At 31.6% G+C, this 19,570-nt stretch overlaps 1 protein-coding gene and 1 pseudogene across 1 annotated transcript; one reads left to right on the top strand and one right to left on the bottom strand.

Annotated features, from left to right (window-relative positions):
- The first annotated feature begins 12,597 nt into the window (after nucleotides 1–12,597).
- Nucleotides 12,598–14,628, top strand: LOC107918853 (protein RGF1 INDUCIBLE TRANSCRIPTION FACTOR 1). Its single transcript, XM_016848433.2, has 4 exons — nucleotides 12,598–12,862; nucleotides 12,967–13,179; nucleotides 13,247–13,462; nucleotides 14,136–14,628. Exons 1-4 carry the CDS (start codon nucleotides 12,794–12,796, stop codon nucleotides 14,337–14,339), a joined length of 702 nt encoding a protein of 233 aa, XP_016703922.2. The 5' UTR covers nucleotides 12,598–12,793; the 3' UTR covers nucleotides 14,340–14,628.
- Nucleotides 14,629–14,761: 133 nt separating this feature from the next.
- LOC107919209 (uncharacterized) lies at nucleotides 14,762–16,301 on the bottom strand (annotated as a pseudogene).
- Between the last annotated feature and the right edge of the window lie 3,269 nt (nucleotides 16,302–19,570).

Below are 19,570 nucleotides of genomic sequence, written 5' to 3'. Positions count from 1 at the left end.
TAATTCATACCAACTAATCCCTCTCGAGAAATCCTAAATCATCCGTTAATCACATCACCATCTACTCGTTAATCTCCCCTAAAGAATTTAGCCACTCATGTCATTCATAATCTCAATCTCAATTGAACGAAGCATATAGATAACACGATTGATTCAAAAGAGAAAAGAGATTTGAATAATCATGGATTGAATATCGAATGAGAAACGGAGTAGCAAATCAATTGATTGAAATAAAGAAATAAATCAAATGCAAGAAAAAATAAATTGAAATACTTTAATTAAATAAATAAATTCTTAAATCAAAATTGATTTCAAGTGGAAAAACAAATAAGTTATTGAAAAGCCGAAAGAAAAATACTCTAATCGTACTCTTAAACTACTAGGGTTTTTGAAGGCGTCTCGGACAACTTAGTTACATCAAACCCCTAATGTATTATTTATAAAAGTGTTGACAGTCCAAATTAGGTATTCGACACGTCCTAAGTTTTCGTATAAAGTTGATTGCATGGACAAAAACTACCCCGAATTACTTGGGCAGGAAGTCGACCTGTGTCGCGTCACTCACAAAATGTGTAAAAATACACTTATTTTATATTAATCCTATGGCCTAAATACCGAAAACAAAATATAAAATCCTAAATTACATAGAAAACAAACTCTTTAAGTGCAAAATTAACCGGAATTAACTACTACATTCGATGCAGATCAAATACCCTCACACTTAAGTCTTTGCTTGTCCTCAAGCAAACAAAACAAAACAAAATAAAACCCGAAAATAAACTAAAACTAAAAATAAGAAATAAACATGCAAAGAAAAGAAAATGTAATTGAGCTAGCTTGATACACGAGATTGGATCGGAGCATCGACACTAGGAAGATTTGCCTAAATATATAACTTTAGCTAGAACTTTAAACAATTCAAAGTTATTTACACCTAAACAAATTAGTTCAATAAATTGCAAAGTAAATAAGTTAAAGAAAATTAAATACAGATCTCCATCAAAATGTATATACAAGTATAGTATTTATTTTTGCAGGGTATAGTCAGTTCCAATATTTTTTTTCTATTTGGTTTATTTTTATCCATGCTTTGAACTCTAATGTAGTAATATTTCCCAATAATCCCTTATGAATTTTTTATTTGCGCCAATACAATTGAGATTTTTTTTCGAACACTTTTTATAAGGGTTATACTAGTCATACTGCACTGTTTCAATAACCATGGATTTTACCGAGTATTTTCTTTTAAATTCGAACACCCTATACTTTTATAAATATAATTATCTATTCATATCTACCTTTATCACTTGGTATATTTAATCTCTTTTACCTATTTACGGTCTAATAAGCCAAACTAATCAATCTAAATATAAATAGCCTAAATTATTTAATTTCAGGCTAAATTTATAATTTAAACAAATAATCTAGGTATATGCTCTTAACCAATCACTTGTATTACAACAAGCTCAAGCACATAGAAAACATGCAATTTAAAAAATTCAAAACTACTACACGCAAAGAAATTAAAATAATTGAAAATTTTAAAAAAGTTTCTTAAGCCACCCTACACTTTATTCAGCATATTGTCCCTAATGTGCAACTAAAAATCTAAAGAAAATAGGTTACGCTATTGTCGTGATACGTGTAACTCAACCGGTGGGATTACTCCTCATTTCGGTGTTGGCTCGAATGGTTGTGCCGTAAAAAATTGTGGGGTTCCTACAAAGAAAAATTAAAAACACATAAATATATATAGAATATATGAAATCCTAACTAATTAAAATTAAAGAAAAAAATTAAAAATCATCTCAAAAATAAAAATAAAGTAAAAAAATCCAAATATATAAAAATGTTCAAAATCAATCGGACTTAGATTCCGACTCTTCCATCATCTTGCTTGAAGGGTAAGATGACTAAGTGATCTTTTAATGTAAAAGGAACGAAGGCTATGAAACCCTTAGAACTTGTGCATACTAACATATGTGGCCCCATGAGCATTAGTGCAAAAGGTGATTACGAGTATTATGTAACATTTATTGATGATTATTCCAAATATGGATGTGCACACCTAATGCGCCGCGGTAGTGAAACCTTTGATAAGTTCAAAGAGTTTCGTGCGGAAGTGGAGAAATAACTAGGTTTACCTATAAAGGCACTTCGATCTAATCGAGGTGGGGAAGATTTATTAGATGAGTACTTAGGGTACCTCATAGAGAATTGGATTCTTTCCCAATTAACTACATCGAGCACTCCACAACAGAATGGCGTGGTAGAGAGAAGGAATCAAATGTTTTATTTAAAGCAACCTTAGGCTTATTTTATTAGAAATCTTAAGGTAAGAGCAATTCCTGTTGTTAATGAGAAGGAGTCGAATATAAAGTTAACAAAAGGAGATAATGAGAGATTTATTCTTCCAACTAAACATGCCATTAGAGAGTAGACGGAAAAGTCGAGTTTGGATAAGGTAACAACCTAGTTTGTTTCTAGATGTGTAGTGAGATAAAGAATTTAGCAACAATTGTTGTAGGGGATAGTGTTGTAGTAGGGAGAACAAGGGTAGAGGGTTTCACGTAGCCATATCATAAAGACTACTAGGAAGGTGAATAAGGTAAGGTGTAATGTGAATAGGCTATTGGAGTTGACATCAAAGTTGGGAAAGAGGCATTATTTGATTCTAGGGAGATGGTGAGGCCATGAAGGTGGATGATGATAAGCACTGCAAAAGAGAAGAAGTGTACTTAAGATTATTGATCCAAATGTAGTGGTTACTGAACAATATTGCCAATTTCTATAATGTTACTATCATGGAACTACCATGGGTTTGGAAAGCTATGAACAGATCTCATTGTTGTGCTTTTGAGTAAAATGAAATTGATAGTTTCTACATGTGATAGATTACGTAAACAATGTGGTATTATGAGAAATATTGCTTTTAATTATCAGGATAGAAGATAAAGCCTTTTTATGCTTTTGAATGAGGGCATTCAACTTGATTTATTGTCATTTTCTACTAGCTATATTGATACAAAAATTGTGTTGAATCTGATGGTAAAAAATAGAACGTTGATAATGACAATATATCGCAAAGGAAAGAGAAAGAAAAATAAAAAACACAGATTTTGCGTGGAAACTTGATCGGGAAAAAACCACAGGCAAAGGAGAAGATAATTCACTAAGTTGAATTTGAATGATTACAAGAATAGCAGACTATGTCTATTTATAGGCTTATAAAACCATATTCTAATAGGAGTGTTGTAACAACCCATTTCTCTTATGTATTGAAACAGTGATTTTGGGGTCAAAAATCTGACGTGTGAGTACGTAAATATTATTATTTAATATTTAAGAATAATATTGATTTTTGGTTAAAGGAAAGAATAATTAGGTTCAAGTGGTAAGACCCTAGGTTCAAGTGGTTTTAGAAAATGAGGTACCAGGACCTCGTTTCTATAAACCGAGCCATAAATATTTTTATAAATATTTATGAAATATTAAGGTTGTATTACAGTTTCGTTAAGAAATTTTAATATTTAGATAGTTAATTAAAGAAAAATGACTAAATTGTAAAAGGTGCAAAATATAGTAAATATAGCATATTAGTGATTTAATAACTTGATTATTAAATTAGAAAGGATCAATGTAGTAAATAGTCCTTAGTATTGACATTGGACGGCACTATGTATTAAAATTATAAAATATTATATGTTTTAATAGCAAAATGGTAAATTTTAAGAAATTAAAACAAAATTAAAAGAAGAAAAAGACATTTCTTCTTCATCTTTTCAATTCACCAGGCTTAAACACCATAGGAACTCAACTTGGGAGGTTCAGCCATTGTTAATTCTTGCATGTAAGCCCATTTTGATTATGTTTCTTGTATTTTTTTGTGTTTTTTATATCATTGCAACTAGGTCCAGCTGGCCCGTACCTTTGTTTTTGAAACTATTAAAGATTTTGAATGTTTCAATTGATGAATCTTTGTGATTTAAAATGTTAAATGATGAATTTGAGGTATTAGTTGTTATTTATAAGTATTTTGTTAAGTGATTTTGATGAATTTAACAATTAGGAATTAAATTATTGAAATAGTAAAAATACAAGGACTTGGTGTGAAATTGTTACAAATGTGGGCTGTAATAGATGCTATTAACATTCAACTGGTATGAATTTTCAATAAAATTGGTTTATTTGCATGATTAGGACATAGGGCCTAAATTGAATAAAAATGAAAAGTTGAGGATAATTTTGTAAAATATAAAAATGACTAAATTGCATAAAATAACTTGGTTTTATTATCTAAATTAATGAATTGAATGAAATTATTAATTTAGATCAAGAACGAGTGGAAAATTGAGAAGAAGAAAAAATTACCAAATAGCCCTTATACTTAGTCATTGCTGCAATTTATCCAGGTAAGTTCACGTTACATGTAATATGTTATATTAGATTCTTGATATTTGTTTTAATAATCGTGGTGATTATAATTATTGAACGTTGGTTGTTGAAAATTAATAATGAAATTGAGTTGTATTTGAGATAATATATCGGATCTTGAGTCTAGTATGCTTCATACCGATGATTTATATCAAGCTCTGTGTCTAGCAGGCTTTTTTCCGGTGATTTATATCAGGCTGTGCCTAGCAAGCTTCATGCTGGTGATTTATATCAAGCTCTGTGCCTAGCAGGCTTTGTGCTGATAATTTATATCAGGCTCTGTGCCTAGCAAGCTTTGTGCCGGTGATTTATATTAGACTCTGTGCCTAGCAGGCTTTGTTTCAGTGTGTTATATAGGTAATTGGTACGATAAATATTGTTTCAATTATCCGATGTTGTTCTATTTGGTTCAACAGGCTAGGTATTGGTTAAAAATAAAAAGGTATGTAAATGAAATAAATGATGATTTTTGAGTAATGATATGGTTTATGATGAAATGTGCAAATGAAACGGGTAAGAAAGGGTAATGAAACGGTAAGTTCATAATTGAGATGTAGTATGATGATATAAAAAGATTGATGAGTTAAATGATGTATATATGTGTGAGAAATTCACTTGTGCTATGGATGAATTTACCAATGACATGAACAAATACACTAATTTGTCAATTGATAATGTTATTTAAGCTTATGCTAAGTAAATAGAATGGAAAGTGAGTAAATTGAGTGATTCATTGTCTTATGTAAAGGTTAATGATTGTATAATATGTCTTATAATCCTATTATGTTAGGAAGGAAAAATATAAGCGATGTTGATGGTTATATAGTTTGATAAATCTTGTGGCATTGGTATAGCTTTATATTTGTCTTATAAGATTCATATTTGAAATGGAATATTATGTTCAAAGTTTATACGAGTTTACTAAGCATTCAGTGCTTACATGGTTATCTTTCTTTCACTTTACAGATTATCAAAAGCTCGATCGGTTTGGAAGCTCGTCGGAGATCTATCACACTATATAACGCTTATATCGGTAGTTTTGATGTGTTGGTCAAGGTTATAATGGCATGTATGGGTGGACTTGTGTGGGTAGCTAATCGAATGCTAGTTGATGATATTGGCATGTATTTCTTGTTTTGGAACCATTTGATGTTAGTTGGTTGGCTTGTGTCATTTTGGTATTTGTAGATGCCATACTAGTATGTGTTATTTTGGCAATGTGTTAATGCATGTTTGAATAGCCAATTTGGTAAGTGATGGTATGTTTGCAATGTGGCCAAGTTAAGTTACATTTTGAGATAGATATGAGCTAAATGTGTTTATATGAAATATGGCCAATCATGCGTAAGTTTAGGTATGTTAGTTTGATTGTGATTGAGGTGTCTTATTGGCATATTGGTTTATTGGATTAATGTTTGTAATACCCCGAAAATTTTTACAGTAAAATATTATCCGTGATATAGTAAAATAAGGAAATAAAGTGAAAAAAAGGGAATTTTTGAGTGATGTCAATATTGAGAAGTATATTATGATATATTAATTCAAGAAAAGACTAAATTGCAAAGATGAGAAAAGTCTTGTTGCACAAGAGTAAATACTCAAAATTTAAGGGGTTGAAGTGTAAATATAAAAAAGTTGAAGGACTAATGGTGCAAATATTTTAAGGGTGGAATGATCTAGAAACCAAAAAAATTGATGAATTAGGACCAAATTGAATAGGTAAAAAAATTATGAGGGACTAAATTGCAATTTTACCAAATTAAGTGATGACTCAATGATGGAATTCTAAAAGATCATGAAGGGCAAAATGGTCAATTAGTAAGAGAGAATTCTAGAATGTAATGATTGTGTTGATGATATTTTAAATTAATTAATTAGATAAATATTATTTTATTAATATTTTATGAGATGTTTATTATTATTATTATTATATTATTATTTATTTAGTATAAAAGGAAGGAAAGATGAAGAATTATCAACACATTTCCTTTCCCATGCAAACTAGCGTAAGATAAGAAGAAGAAAAGAAGTTTACTTTCTTTACAATTTAGTCCTTCCACCAAAAATTCATTATTTTCACCTAAAAATTGAAAGAATTTCCATAGCCATCAAGAGAGAAAGATAGCAAGGAGATGATGGGGAGCAAGAATATCAAGTTGGATTCAAGAAATCGAAGCTGGAGGAGAGAGAAAAATCAAGTTAAAGATTGAAGTCAATAAGAAAAGGTAAGTACATCAAGATTTCAATATGTTTTTAAGTTTGTTATTATTTATAAAGCATGGAAATAATGTTATAGTAGAGTTTTCTTACATAAGGTCCTATGTTCTTGATATGTTAGTGAAGAAAAAATAAGAGAAAGTGATGAGAAATGGTGTAGAAAAAGAAAATAAGGATGTTATAACATGGTAATTAATATCTTGTACTAAAACAGTTTTGGACAGCAGCAGTAGTCTAACTTTGAAAAATCATCAAAAATTGTAGAAATCTAATTATAGGATGAATAAAATATGAAATTAAATATTATTAAGTCTAGTTTCTTATAGAAGAAATTATGTAAGCAATGGAATTCTAAATCATGAGCTATGATGAATTTTTTGAGACAAGGTCAGAATGATTTCGGGTTCCCCTGTTCTGAATATGTAAAATCATAAAGAAAATTTGATAAAAATAATTAGGGGCTTAAATTTATATTTTTAGAATCCTTAATGAGTCTATTTTCAATAGAAACAAATATGAACATCATTCGAATTCTGTACAAGGAGATAATTAATTTTTAGTGAAGAAGGGTCACAACTGTCAGACAGCAGAATAGGGGTAACTTTAAAGAATAAACTGTACTTATTGATTAAACCAAAAATTATGAAAATTTTATGGTAAGAATATATATGAGTCTAGTTTCAGGGAAAATTAGCGGATCTTAATTTGGAGTCCTGTAGCTCCAGATATAAATAATTTAGTGAGTATGACACAGATGGACAGCTTGAATATTCATAAAAGTAAATAATAAAGATTATAGATAATGTTACTTACAAGTGTGCTACATACATCAAGGATGTGGAATGGAGAGGAGGAGGAGAAAAACATATATGAATATTCATTAAGCATGGCTAATTTGCATATTTTAGGCTTAGGGACTAAATTGAATAAAAGTAAAACTTTATGGGTAATTTGTAAAGATGTCAGAAATGACCAAATTGCATGAAATGGATTATTTTATTATTTAAATTACAAAATTGAATGAAATTATTAATTTAGTTCAAGATCGGGGGAAAACATGTTTTAGGGATTAAATTGAAAAGTGTTGAAATTATGGAAAATTCAGATATTTTATAGAATTCATGGACTGTTATCAATATATATGAGAATAATAGCTGTAAATAAGGATTAAATTTCAATAATTCTATTTTCCTGAACCTAAGGATGAAATCATCATTAATTAAAAGTTTAGGGGCAAAATGGTAATTTTGCCTAGAGCATTAATTAAATGCATTAGAAGATGAAATGAATGAAAATGATGATCAAATTTATTTATAAAGATCTGGACGACTCAAATATGAGACTTGATCGTGGAAAAGAAAAGGTATCGGATTAATGAAATTATAAACACAAACAAGCAATGAGGTAAGTTTGTGTAACTTGAATTGTATTTTAAATACTTGAAATATGTGGTTATGTGATGAAAATATGATTTGAATGTTCAATTCATGATATTTGATGAAATATTGATAATACTCGATATAAATTGAAAATAAATCCCAGTTGAATGAAAGGAAAATTCGGTGGATCTCTGAAAAGGAATTGACGGTAAAAAGGATCTAGCCCGGACGGGTGATCCTATTCTGATATAGCCCTCCTGAAGAATACGTGTAAAATGGATTTAGCCCGGACGGGTAATCCGAATTAGGGTCTGAATTTAGCCTGGACTGGTAATTCAGATCCAAGCTCATTAGAGTAATTGTCGTTGCAGGGGATTTAGCCTGGACTGGTAATCCTGACAATACTCTATGAGTTTATATTACAGGGGATTTAGCCTGGGCTGGTAATCCCACTGTAAGGATGAGGTTCGCGGGAGTGTGCTCTCTGATATGAAATGTGTAAGACCATGGTTGAAAGATACCATGGCAGCCTGATATGAAATGTGTAAGACCATGGTTGAAAGATACCATGACAACCTGATATGAAATGTGTAAGACCATGGTTGAAAGATACCATGGCAACTTGATATGAAATGAACAAGACCATGGTTGAAAGATACCATGGCAACATGACAGAAAATGAGTAAGACCATAGTTGAAAGACACTATGGCATCATGTCAAAGATAAATAAGACCATGGATGGGAGACGCTCTAACATCTGTTGAACAATTGATATTCAGGTAATATGTATCAGATGACGAATGGTTATATGAAATAATTATGAAGACAGATAAACTAAATAAGTATAAGTACATGGAATATAATTTATGTTAAGTTTGATATAAGCTATTACCGGAATAAATATACATAAAATATATGGAAATAATGGAGCATGAAATATTGATATAATGAAATGAATGATATATGCTTATGAAGAAACGGTAAGAGCATGATATGTTTCATGACATGTACATATATGATTATCTTTGATATGTTGATACAAGGAAATTATGTAAGTTGAGACTATTATTAAACTCAAGTGCGATATGTCGAGAAAATAGATATATCAATGTTGAATTTATATGAGATATGTGCAAGTATACTAACAATGTTGCTGTTTGATGCTTATACAAGTGTCAAACTGTTGATTGAATGGTAATATATTTATTTATATGATGCATTGAATCGGTAAATATTTAAATTTTTTTAGTGATTTGTAAATGGTAGTAATGCTCCGAAACCCTGTTCTGGCAGCGGATACGGGTTAGGAGTGTTAGAATGTTATAGTAAATTAGACATTTTATATATGGTTTGGTATGTTTTGATGCCTTAGTTAAGAGTGCAATTGGCTTGTAGGTTCATGCTTGAAGTGGGAGAAGGAAATGGCTTGATTTTGGCCAATTTCTTGTCCACACGGCCTAAGATATGGGCGTTGTCTCAGCCATGTATGACACATGGCCATGCGACACGGTTGTGTGTCCCCTGTAGTATTTAAAGGTTACAAGTCAGACAGTTAGACGGCCTAGCACACTGCCTGGCACATGGGTGTATGAGGCCATTTCGATTATTACACGACCTGAGACACAAGCGTGTGTCTCAACAGTGTGAGTCACACAGCTTGGCCAGACGGCCGTGTGACCCCTATAGTTTAAAATTTCTAATTTTTTCCTCAATGTGCCAAATGTTTTCGATTTAGTCCTGAATCGTTTCAAAGCTTTTCTAAGGCCTCGAGGGCTTGAATAAGGGATGGTATGCATGTATATGAATGATTTATGCTATGATTATGTTTATATATGAAATGTTTGATTTAAAGTTATGTTTTTACGGTAATGCTCCATAACCATATTCCAGCAACAGATACAGGTTAGGGGTGTTACAAGTGTAGTAAGGTTGAAACACCTTATTCTAATCAATATCTAATAGATGAAGTGTAAAAAGGTTGAAAAACCTTATTCTAAAATAAAATAAAAGAAGTATAGTTCTATATGGATTTTACTTTTATTTTATTTTACCACTATATTTTATTTTAATAAGGATTCGGGTTACTCAATTCTAACATATATAAATACTGATAACGAGTGCCAACATGAATTATGTGCACTTCTTCACTCCTTATAAAGTATAACCATGTTTTCTTGGTACATGTGTGGAGATTTTAATGAGATTTTGTTAGATATTGAGAAGCATGGGATAGGATTCTAGGATGGTATCTTCGAATTTAAGAAGGCTTTAGATAAGATAGGAGTTTTATTTATCTAAGTGCTAATGAGGGTTCATTTACATAGTTAAATAATAAGGATGCTTAAACTATTGTTAAAGAAAGGTTGGATCGGTTTGTTTCTAATAGGGATTAAGCGAAGATGTCTATGTATTTGAAAACCGAGGTGCTCCCATAAGTAGCTTCTATTCATTGTTCAATTTCTTTTTGGAACTTCAAGGGTTAGGGGCTCGAGAAACGGGGAGCCAAAAAATCCTTTTAAATTTAAGGCATGTTAGCTTATAAAGAAGAACAATGAAACTAATGAGACAAATATGTGTACTATGAAGAATGACCGGCAGTGGATACATAAAGTTGGATGAGGTCTAAAGGTTCAACAAATGAGGAAATCCGAGGATGTGAAGGGATGTATTAAAGATTTTACTAGCCAGGTGGCATCTTTGACGGATAGTCATGAATTGATTGAGGCTAATATCTAATTGCTACGAGAATCCTAGATTAAGCTTAATTGCCTTCTTGACAAGGATGAGATGCACTAAAAATAGAGATCGAGGGAGTTGTGGTTCCTAGATGGGGATAGAAACACTAATTCTTTTCTATGCTCAAGCCAGTAAAAGACATAATTAGAATTGGATCATGATTTTGGAGGATGAACTTGATAATTGGGTAGAAGAAAAGGTATGGGTCTATAACATTATGCTTAACTATTTTAAAAATCTCTTCAAGTCTTAGAATGGTCAAACATCGTAAGATATCATTAAAGTAGTGAATGATTGCATTGTTCATGAGATGAGTAATACCTTCAAATTGAATTCCCTACTATCCAAAAAAAAAATGGATCAACTTTAGGTCCATTAGTCTTTAGTTCATTATAAAATCATCTTTAAAGTTCTATTAGTAGGCTTAAAAATGTCTTACCTATTGCATCAGTCACATCAGAGTGGTGGTGCTTTGTTTTGGGTAAGATGATTACATATAATGTCATTGTTGCTTACAAGTTCATTAACTACTCTACGGGTTCAAAGAATGGTCTGAATAACGGTTTTACGCTGAAATTAAACATGAGTACAACCTACAATAAAGTAAAATGAATTTTCTTTCACAATGTGATTCTCAAGTTTTAAGCAATATTGTCAAAATCAGATTGGATTGTTTAGTTGAACTGATTAGATTGAAAATTAATTAAAGTATCAATTCAAGAAGAAGTATAAAAATTAATTAACTTACAAACCGATACAAACCAGTTGAGCCAAAAAAAAAAGTTAAATTGATTTTTATAATTGTTATAATAGACATCGATAATGACAATAGAACAATCGCAAAGCAATAAGAAAAGAAAAATAAAAACACAGATTTTACGTAAAAACCCTTTCGGGGGAAAATCACAGGCAGAGGAGGAGAAATTCACTAATGTTGAAAACTAAATTATACAAGAAGAGTTTTAACTATATCTATTTAAAGGTTGAAAAACGCTATTCTATTTAATGTCAAATAGAAGAAGTGTAGTTCTATATGTATTCTACTTGTGTGGCATGATTCATGCCGCGAGGGCCTTCGACCCTCACACCCTCGGTCACAATCCCAATCCAATTTTATACTTAATTGGTATCTGTGGCAGGCTTTGGCCTCTCGCCCCCACAAATATTTTTATTTTGCCATTGTATTTATTTTTTCAATAAAAATTTAAGTCACATAAACTTTAACAATAATTTTTTTAATAATTTTTATTTTCAATAATTTATTTATTTAAACCAAACAAAAATCAACAATCTGACTAATTTAACCACTAACCCAATTAAAAATAATACTTGCTTTGTGTATCTATTGTTTCTTATGTTGTCTGATTTTATGTGCGATGATGGAATTGTTTCAGACGACCATAAAGTCTCGGAATAGGCAAACTGGGTTTACGAGACTTAATTCTATTAAAATCAACAAACCAAGTATGACGGCTTTTACACGATTGAGATACATTTGTCCTCACCGCAAAGGTATTTCCTAGAACTGGCAATATTCAAGATGCTTCTAAATTGAAATTATTTGTTTTTTAAATGTAATCATCATAAAAACCCCTAACAATTAGACTCTATCACCATGCACTAGTATTAAAAATACGTCCAACACATGGCCTTTTCAGTCTCCTTGTATTTTGGATGATTCATTACTTTTTCTCTTACATGTCCAAATCTCTCACTTCCAAACGTCTAACGTTGGAAACCACCACACGTCATGGCTTCCAACTTGCCAACTCTCAATCTTTTCTGTCCAAGTAAATAAAATTGAAGAATCTAGTGAACTTCCTTCAAACAAACGCATCTTAAATAAATATTATTTTTTGGGTTTATTGGTTTAGGTTCGGATAGAGATTCGATTGGAAGACTTTTAAGCTTAAGATAAGCGTCTTCCATTACCCCATCCACCACTCACCACTTCAAACTGACCCACTTCTCTTTTTTCTTGAAAAAAAAAAAAAAGTTTTCCTAGAAAATTTCTGTTTAGCTCTAGATGATAAATATCGACCAAGAAGAAACAAGTAGCGTTAGAGAAATCAGACCAAAAAGCAGAAGAATCATGGTTAGGCCGCCAGCCTTGTTGGATATCGATTATCTATTATTGAATAGTATTTGATTGTATACAGAAGCTGATGATGAAATAAATTTGGCTTATGTATAATTTAGGGAGGAGGAGGACCAGATGATGAAGATGATGAGGATGAGGATATGAAGTGGCCGCCATGGCTGAGACCTCTGCTTCAAACAAGCTTTTTTGGTCAATGCAAGCTGCACGCAGATGCTCATAAGAGTGAATGCAACATGTATTGCTTGGAATGCATGAATGGAGCGCTTTGTTCACTTTGCCTTGCTTATCACAAGGACCATAGAACCATTCAGGTATAAATCATTAAAACTTGTATTAATTTGTAAAGGTAAGAGTGAATGAATGTGGAGAATGTTGCAGATAAGGAGATCATCATACCATGATGTGATAAGGGTTTCAGAGATTCAGAAACTGATAGACATAACAGGGATTCAAACATACATAATAAACAGTGCCCGGATAGTGTTCTTGAATGAAAGACCACAGCCTAGGTTGGGCAAAGGTGTTACGAATACCTGCCATGTCTGCCACCGCAGCCTCCTTGATTCCTTCACCTTCTGCTCTCTTGGTTGCAAGGTACCCTTTATTCTTTTTCTTTTCAAAAACAAAATCAATGAACATATAACAGGACAACTTGTGTCCCATCATGTGGTTGCAATGCATTTGTTAATATATGTATACGAATAGGATTTTTATGAATCTTTTTTACCGTATATATTTCCATTCATCTTCTTCCTGCCTTAACATTTTTATGGCTATTGCTAAAAGTCCACATTATCTGATTCTTCTATTTGAGAGTGGTGATGAAAATGGAGCTTGCTTTGTCTATTTCATCAGATATTACAAATATCTGAGGCTATCAAAACTCTCAAATGTCTTTCTAACATGATATTTGAAGTAGATTCGTTATCCATTCCATTTAATAACTTGTTCCATGTTAGTTTTACTAGAAATTGATGAAGCATAGGGTCCAAGTTTCTGGTAAATATAGGTCAAATCATAAATAAAAATAGAATAGATAAATTTGTACATGACCATTTTGTAGTCTTCAAATTTTAATTATTTAATTTAAGCTCTTCCAAACTAAATGTTTGTTTAATTTTGATGTTTAAAATTTTATATCAACCCCTTTTTGTCTTGAGTTTTTTAATTAATTTTTATGTTCATTTTACTATTTAGGACCGAGATGATTATTTTTCCTATAAATAATATTATCTTATTTTCAAAGTTTAAATTCGCGTTAATTTAGGTGGTTGGGACATCGAAGAAGTTGATTAAGAAAGGAAAATTATCCACAGAAATGGAGTACTCTGAAGGTGAGTCGCTAAACATAAGTGTTAGCATTGAGGGTATACAGAGCATACAGCAAAGCTTCACGCCATCGACGCCGCCACCTACGGCCAGGAGGAGGAAGGGAGTACCTCATCGAGCTCCAATGGGAGGCTCATTATAGGATAGTAGTATAAATCATAGTCAAAACTCTTTTTTATAGTACAGTGAAACTTATTGTATATATACATTTTACAGAAAACAGAAAAGATATAGGAAGTAATGTCGACGTCTGAGCCTTTGTGTTTTGAGGCCGGTGTTGGAATCCCAATCACACATACAAGAAAAAAAGGGAAATAGTGAAGATAAATAAGGGGAAAAAAGATTAGATCAAAGTTTGAAGACGAGTAGGTTGATACTGTATTCATATTTGTATATAATTTTTATATTAAGATGAAGCAGAGTTGATAATACTAGAATTTAAATTTAAATTTTTTAAATGGAAGTTATTTAGGGGGTAAACATCTATTTGTTATAATTTAATTTCAATTAAGTGTGTTAAATAATGTTTTAGTGGGAGAAGAGGTTACAAAAATAGTGATTCAAATACTTCACAAGTTATGGGACGATTGGCAATACTATAAATATAATTTTGGCGTTTAATAATGTTATAGAACATGATTTTGTTAATATTTGATTTGTTTTTTTATCTTTTAAGTATGTTTGAATTTTAGAATTTTAAAAAAAATATCAAGAATTAATTTAAACAAAAAAAAGTGACCTAGAAAAATAATAAATGAAAAGACCAATCATAAACTATTGTTGTTCACATATGAGGTATTATGTTTGTAATGAAAAGAATGTGTATTGACTTTTTTTATTTTCCTTAATATCTATTAAAAAAATATATCGATATTGAGTCTTGTTTTTCCTCTCTTTCGTAGCTTGTCATGAAAACTGAATTAAATAACAAAAATATCAGAAATAGATCTTTCCAAGTGCAGGAGTGGAGTCCTAGAAGAAAAGTTCCATTCCAAGCCCTTGATGTGTTCCCATATACAACTTGTTTCAACCATATCTCTATCATTTACTAGCAGTTGAATTAATCCTTGTACTTGCTCTGGCCAGATGAAAGACACAGCTGAAAGAGAATACGAGACGTAATTTCATGATATTGATACTGCATGACATTGGAATAGTGATCAAATTTGAATCAATGGCAATTCAAATTGCTGCCAGCAATGTTTTCAGGGACAATCTATGTTACTTGGAACCCGTAATAGGCTACCGACGCAATTGTCTTCAATTTTTCTCAAGATTCTCCAAGGATCTTTGGAAGATCACCATGCCGATGGGCATGACTGTCAGAGATATGACACTTACAAGGAAAAAGAAGCGTTAAAACAACATAGCGGACAAGATCCAAGGTTACAAGCTATGGAAAATATAAGAATGGAGAAATTAACATGGGGCTTCAAGGCAAATACGTCATAAGCTGGGAATTTGACCTGAACCTACATCTGACCTTACACTAGAACTTCCGAGGTTGAATGCAAATGACTCGGCAATATCAACGGCATCCTGAACACTAAGTCGAGTCCCCTGTTGCCCAACATCTGTGGCTGCAATCCTAGCTGCTAATGTACACGACTTTTAATTCCGAGACACTTCGTAGTATACCATACAAAATACCAGATGCAAATGCATCACAGGCACCAGTGTCCACCGGTACACATGGAGGAATATATACAGCTTCTCCTTTTACACCCAAGTAAGATCCTCTACGTCCATCTGTAACTGAGACCAAGGGAACAAAGTGGCTGAGATACCTTGTTGCTGAAACAGAGCTTTCTTTTGAGTAAAAATGCCATAAAGCTCTCACAGAAAATCCACGTAATTGCCAACAATTTCCCTGAAAATAAAAAGGCAAAACAATTCATATTTGAGAACTTAATGAAAATATTTATTCCCACAGAACATGAATTGTAGTGAGCTCAAAGTTTTTTATATTTCCCAAGAATGTTTAGTACTCTTCTAGCACCGTAAATAGCGTCTCCTAGAACCTAGTGATGCGAAGAACAAGTGAATCTTTTTCATCTAGACAAAAACCCTTTCCGGTAAAGACAAGTTCAAATATATTAGCCATCCTTGAATTATATAGCTGAGTTATGACTGCATACACTACTACGTTCAACCTTGGAGGGGGGATTGAAGGGTTTAGCATCCTAAATGAAAAGCTTCGAATAACTGTTTTACCACAATGTGCTTAATGTACAACATCTTCGGATTTTTTTTTTCTAAAGTATATGTGTAATAGGTCAATTTTGGCTGGGCCCGAAAAAATAATAATCTAAGTGAAAGGATACAATCGTTCAAAAACAAGCCAAAAAGGGCCAAATTGAAAGACAATTATTAAATTGTGGTCAAATCAAAAAAAATAGAGAAAGTCAAGGGGTTATCAAATTTTGTTGACATGGTAAAAGGCTAAAAATAGAAAGATATTATTTTTATTTTATTTTATTATTAAATTAGTTAGGCTATTTTTAGTAAATTCCATATATATAAATAGGGGTATTTTATTCTTTGAAAGGGGGACGGATTATTGATCGATTACTTTTGGTATTCCTACTTCAATTTGGAATTGGATTATTCTCTCTTTTCCTATTTTCATTAGAATTGAATTATTTTCTTTTCTCTTTCAATTACGTAGGAATTTTGTCCATTTCATTTCAATTTTTTTGTTTTTTCTAAATTCGTCCAATTGCTTTTAACCTTCTGTTTTTTTTATTGTTTTGCAATTAAGCTTTCATTATTCTTAATTTTGGCCCTAAAATTTTTTTGACTACATTTTGGTTGTCCTTGAAGCTGTGTGTTTTTTAGGGTGGAGATTATTTCCCTTTTGGTCCCTCCTTGTTATTCGCATGTTCAAATTGGTCCATTTCCTTTTATTTGTTCCTGATTTGGCCCAAAATTTTACTTTAAGGTTCGATTTAATCCTTTTTTATTTTCTCTATTTTATTATCAAATTAACTAATTTAATATATTATTCCTATTATTTTTATGTTTCTATTTATATTTATTTTGTTATTCTAATACTATTATTATTTATCTAATTTTTAATTATCTATTTATATTTTTACTATTATTATATTTCTATTTATTATATTTTTATTTCTATTTATATACTAATATTATTTTCATTATTACTTTTTTTCTTATATATGTTTTTTACTCTTGTTATTAACATTCTATTTATTTATTTATTTATTTTACATTTTTTGTTATTATCTATTTTAACTTTTTATACAACGCTTATTTCAAATTTTTACATATTATTTACTTTAATATTTTCATATATTATGTATTTCAAACTTTTTTTTACACATTATATATTTTGAATTGTTTATATATTATTTTTAAAGAGTTTTATATATTATTTTATCTTGAATGGAAAATAATTTTTTTTTAAAAAAATTATTTTATATACTTTAGATCGCTTTTATAATCACCCGCGTTTCAAAGAACCCTCTCAACATAAGGAAATATTTCGTGTTTGGGAGGTCGTGCCCAGTCGTGTTAGGCTTCGGTTTTCCATTCGACTAAAATACAGAATATCCTTTTGAAATTTCATCCATGTTTTCTCAAATTAAAATGAGGCGATGTTTCGTATTTAGAAATTCGATAAATCGTGCCCAATCGTGCTGGGTTTCGATTTACCGTTTGAGCCGAATAGCCAAATATCCTTTTTAAAAGTTTTAAGTGCATGTGTTTTGGAAATCCTGAGATGATCTTGTGTCGGGGGTTCAAAATATTGTATCCAATCGTGCTGGACGTAATATTTTATTCCTTTTAAACGAGAGAATCTCAATATCCAATTCAAGTTATCCAAACGTTTTTGAAGATTATATTTTAAAATCTTTTCAAATTTTCAACATTAGGACGTTAATCCATCAATACGGTACCAATTTTGGGCGTTGCGAGGGTGATAATCCTTCCTCGCGTGTAACCGACTCCCGAATCCGTCTTCTAGTTTTTCGTAGACCAAAAATGTTGTTTTAATAAACCAAAATATTTTATTAAAATGATCGACCACAGGGTGACCCGATCACGCCTAAACAAAAAGGATTGGTGGCGACTCCATACCTTGTTTTAAAGTCGATCCCCGTTTTTCAAAATAAAAATGGTTTCAACAATATGAACACGTTCCAAAGACAAGCACGAAAAGCCAATAATAGGGTTGACAAATTTGGTAACAAACCTACCAGAAATCATCATAATGTCACTCGATGCAGGAGACATCTGATGCTGTGACTGCTACTAGTGCGCCACCCCTGCGAGCTTCTTCACAAGCCTTTATAATGGTTCTGATGGTATCAGGAAGTTCAAATAAATAGCCCTTAATCACAAATATATTTGTCTAGGAGACTACATTGGCCAAGCAAGAATCATAATTAATAGTCGATGATGTACTGAAATAACAAGATGAAGACATATATTAATCATGCCATTCCCTTCCCGGAACATACACATGCTCTAATGAAACTTAAAGACATCAGAGAGTTCGAGGCAGGATGTTACTTTTAAGAACATTTGCACAAGATGCGCAAATGTGCAAAATAATTTAGTGTAAAGCGTTGTAGCATGAAAAGGAGTTTGCTCGAACATAAAATTTTATTTGTAAGATTATTATGTTTTATGGGCTAAGGCTTCATTCATGTTTTACTTATTTTCCAGGTACTAGAACATTAGAGAAAGCTACAAGTAACTATGTTGTTCATTTTTAAACAGGTTTTCCTTCGTGGATTTTTTTTAATCATGGTAAGAATTTTCCATTTATTATAAAGTGCATGGATTAAAGTGGCTGAACAAGTTCATCGTCCCTGAGATGATGTGATGTCAATAGAACAGCAACAAGCAAACAAATAATGAAACAAAAAGTAGATCCTGGTTCCGGTTTTTATTCAATTTCTCCATAATTAAGGGGAATTCGGTTTTTATTCAGCATCATATTCCTTTAACAATAAAAAGGAAGCAGTGATTATGCATGCATGCAAGTCTGAAATATAAGTTGCGAGGACCGTGCGTGCAAACTTTAACAGAGAATAAATAACGATTGAACTGCAAGAAGCAGGAAATAACACTATAGCTTCAACTTTAGGCAACTTGCAATGACATCAGTAGCTTCATCTAACCTGATAAGCAAGCATCGTGCGCTGAGCATCTGGAGTTGTAAGAACTATCACTGCTCCATTTGTCCCATCTTCAATAGGTTCAGAAATAAAATTCACATTTGCCCGATGTAGCTTTGCCCTAAATGTATCAAGCAATTAGATCTTTAATTCATTAAAACCATTACAATTATTGATCAATTGCTGACAATGATTAGTCAATTTAAGAGCATTATCAGATCACGTG

Source organism: Gossypium hirsutum, chromosome A13 (assembly GCF_007990345.1).
Source record: "Gossypium hirsutum isolate 1008001.06 chromosome A13, Gossypium_hirsutum_v2.1, whole genome shotgun sequence".
NCBI classification, from domain to species: Eukaryota; Viridiplantae; Streptophyta; class Magnoliopsida; order Malvales; family Malvaceae; genus Gossypium; species Gossypium hirsutum.
This window is presented reverse-complemented; position numbering and strand designations above follow the sequence as displayed.

Bases quoted from the DNA above. Each gene is read 5' to 3' on its own strand.
- LOC107918853 (XM_016848433.2), top strand. From the start codon at position 12,794: ATGATAAATATCGACCAAGAAGAAACAAGTAGCGTTAGAGAAATCAGA. The intron at 12,863-12,966 runs GTTAGGCCGCCA...TGTATAATTTAG, and splicing joins CAAAAAGCAGAAGAATCATG to GGAGGAGGAGGACCAGATGA. The intron at 13,463-14,135 runs GTACCCTTTATT...GCGTTAATTTAG, and splicing joins TCTGCTCTCTTGGTTGCAAG to GTGGTTGGGACATCGAAGAA.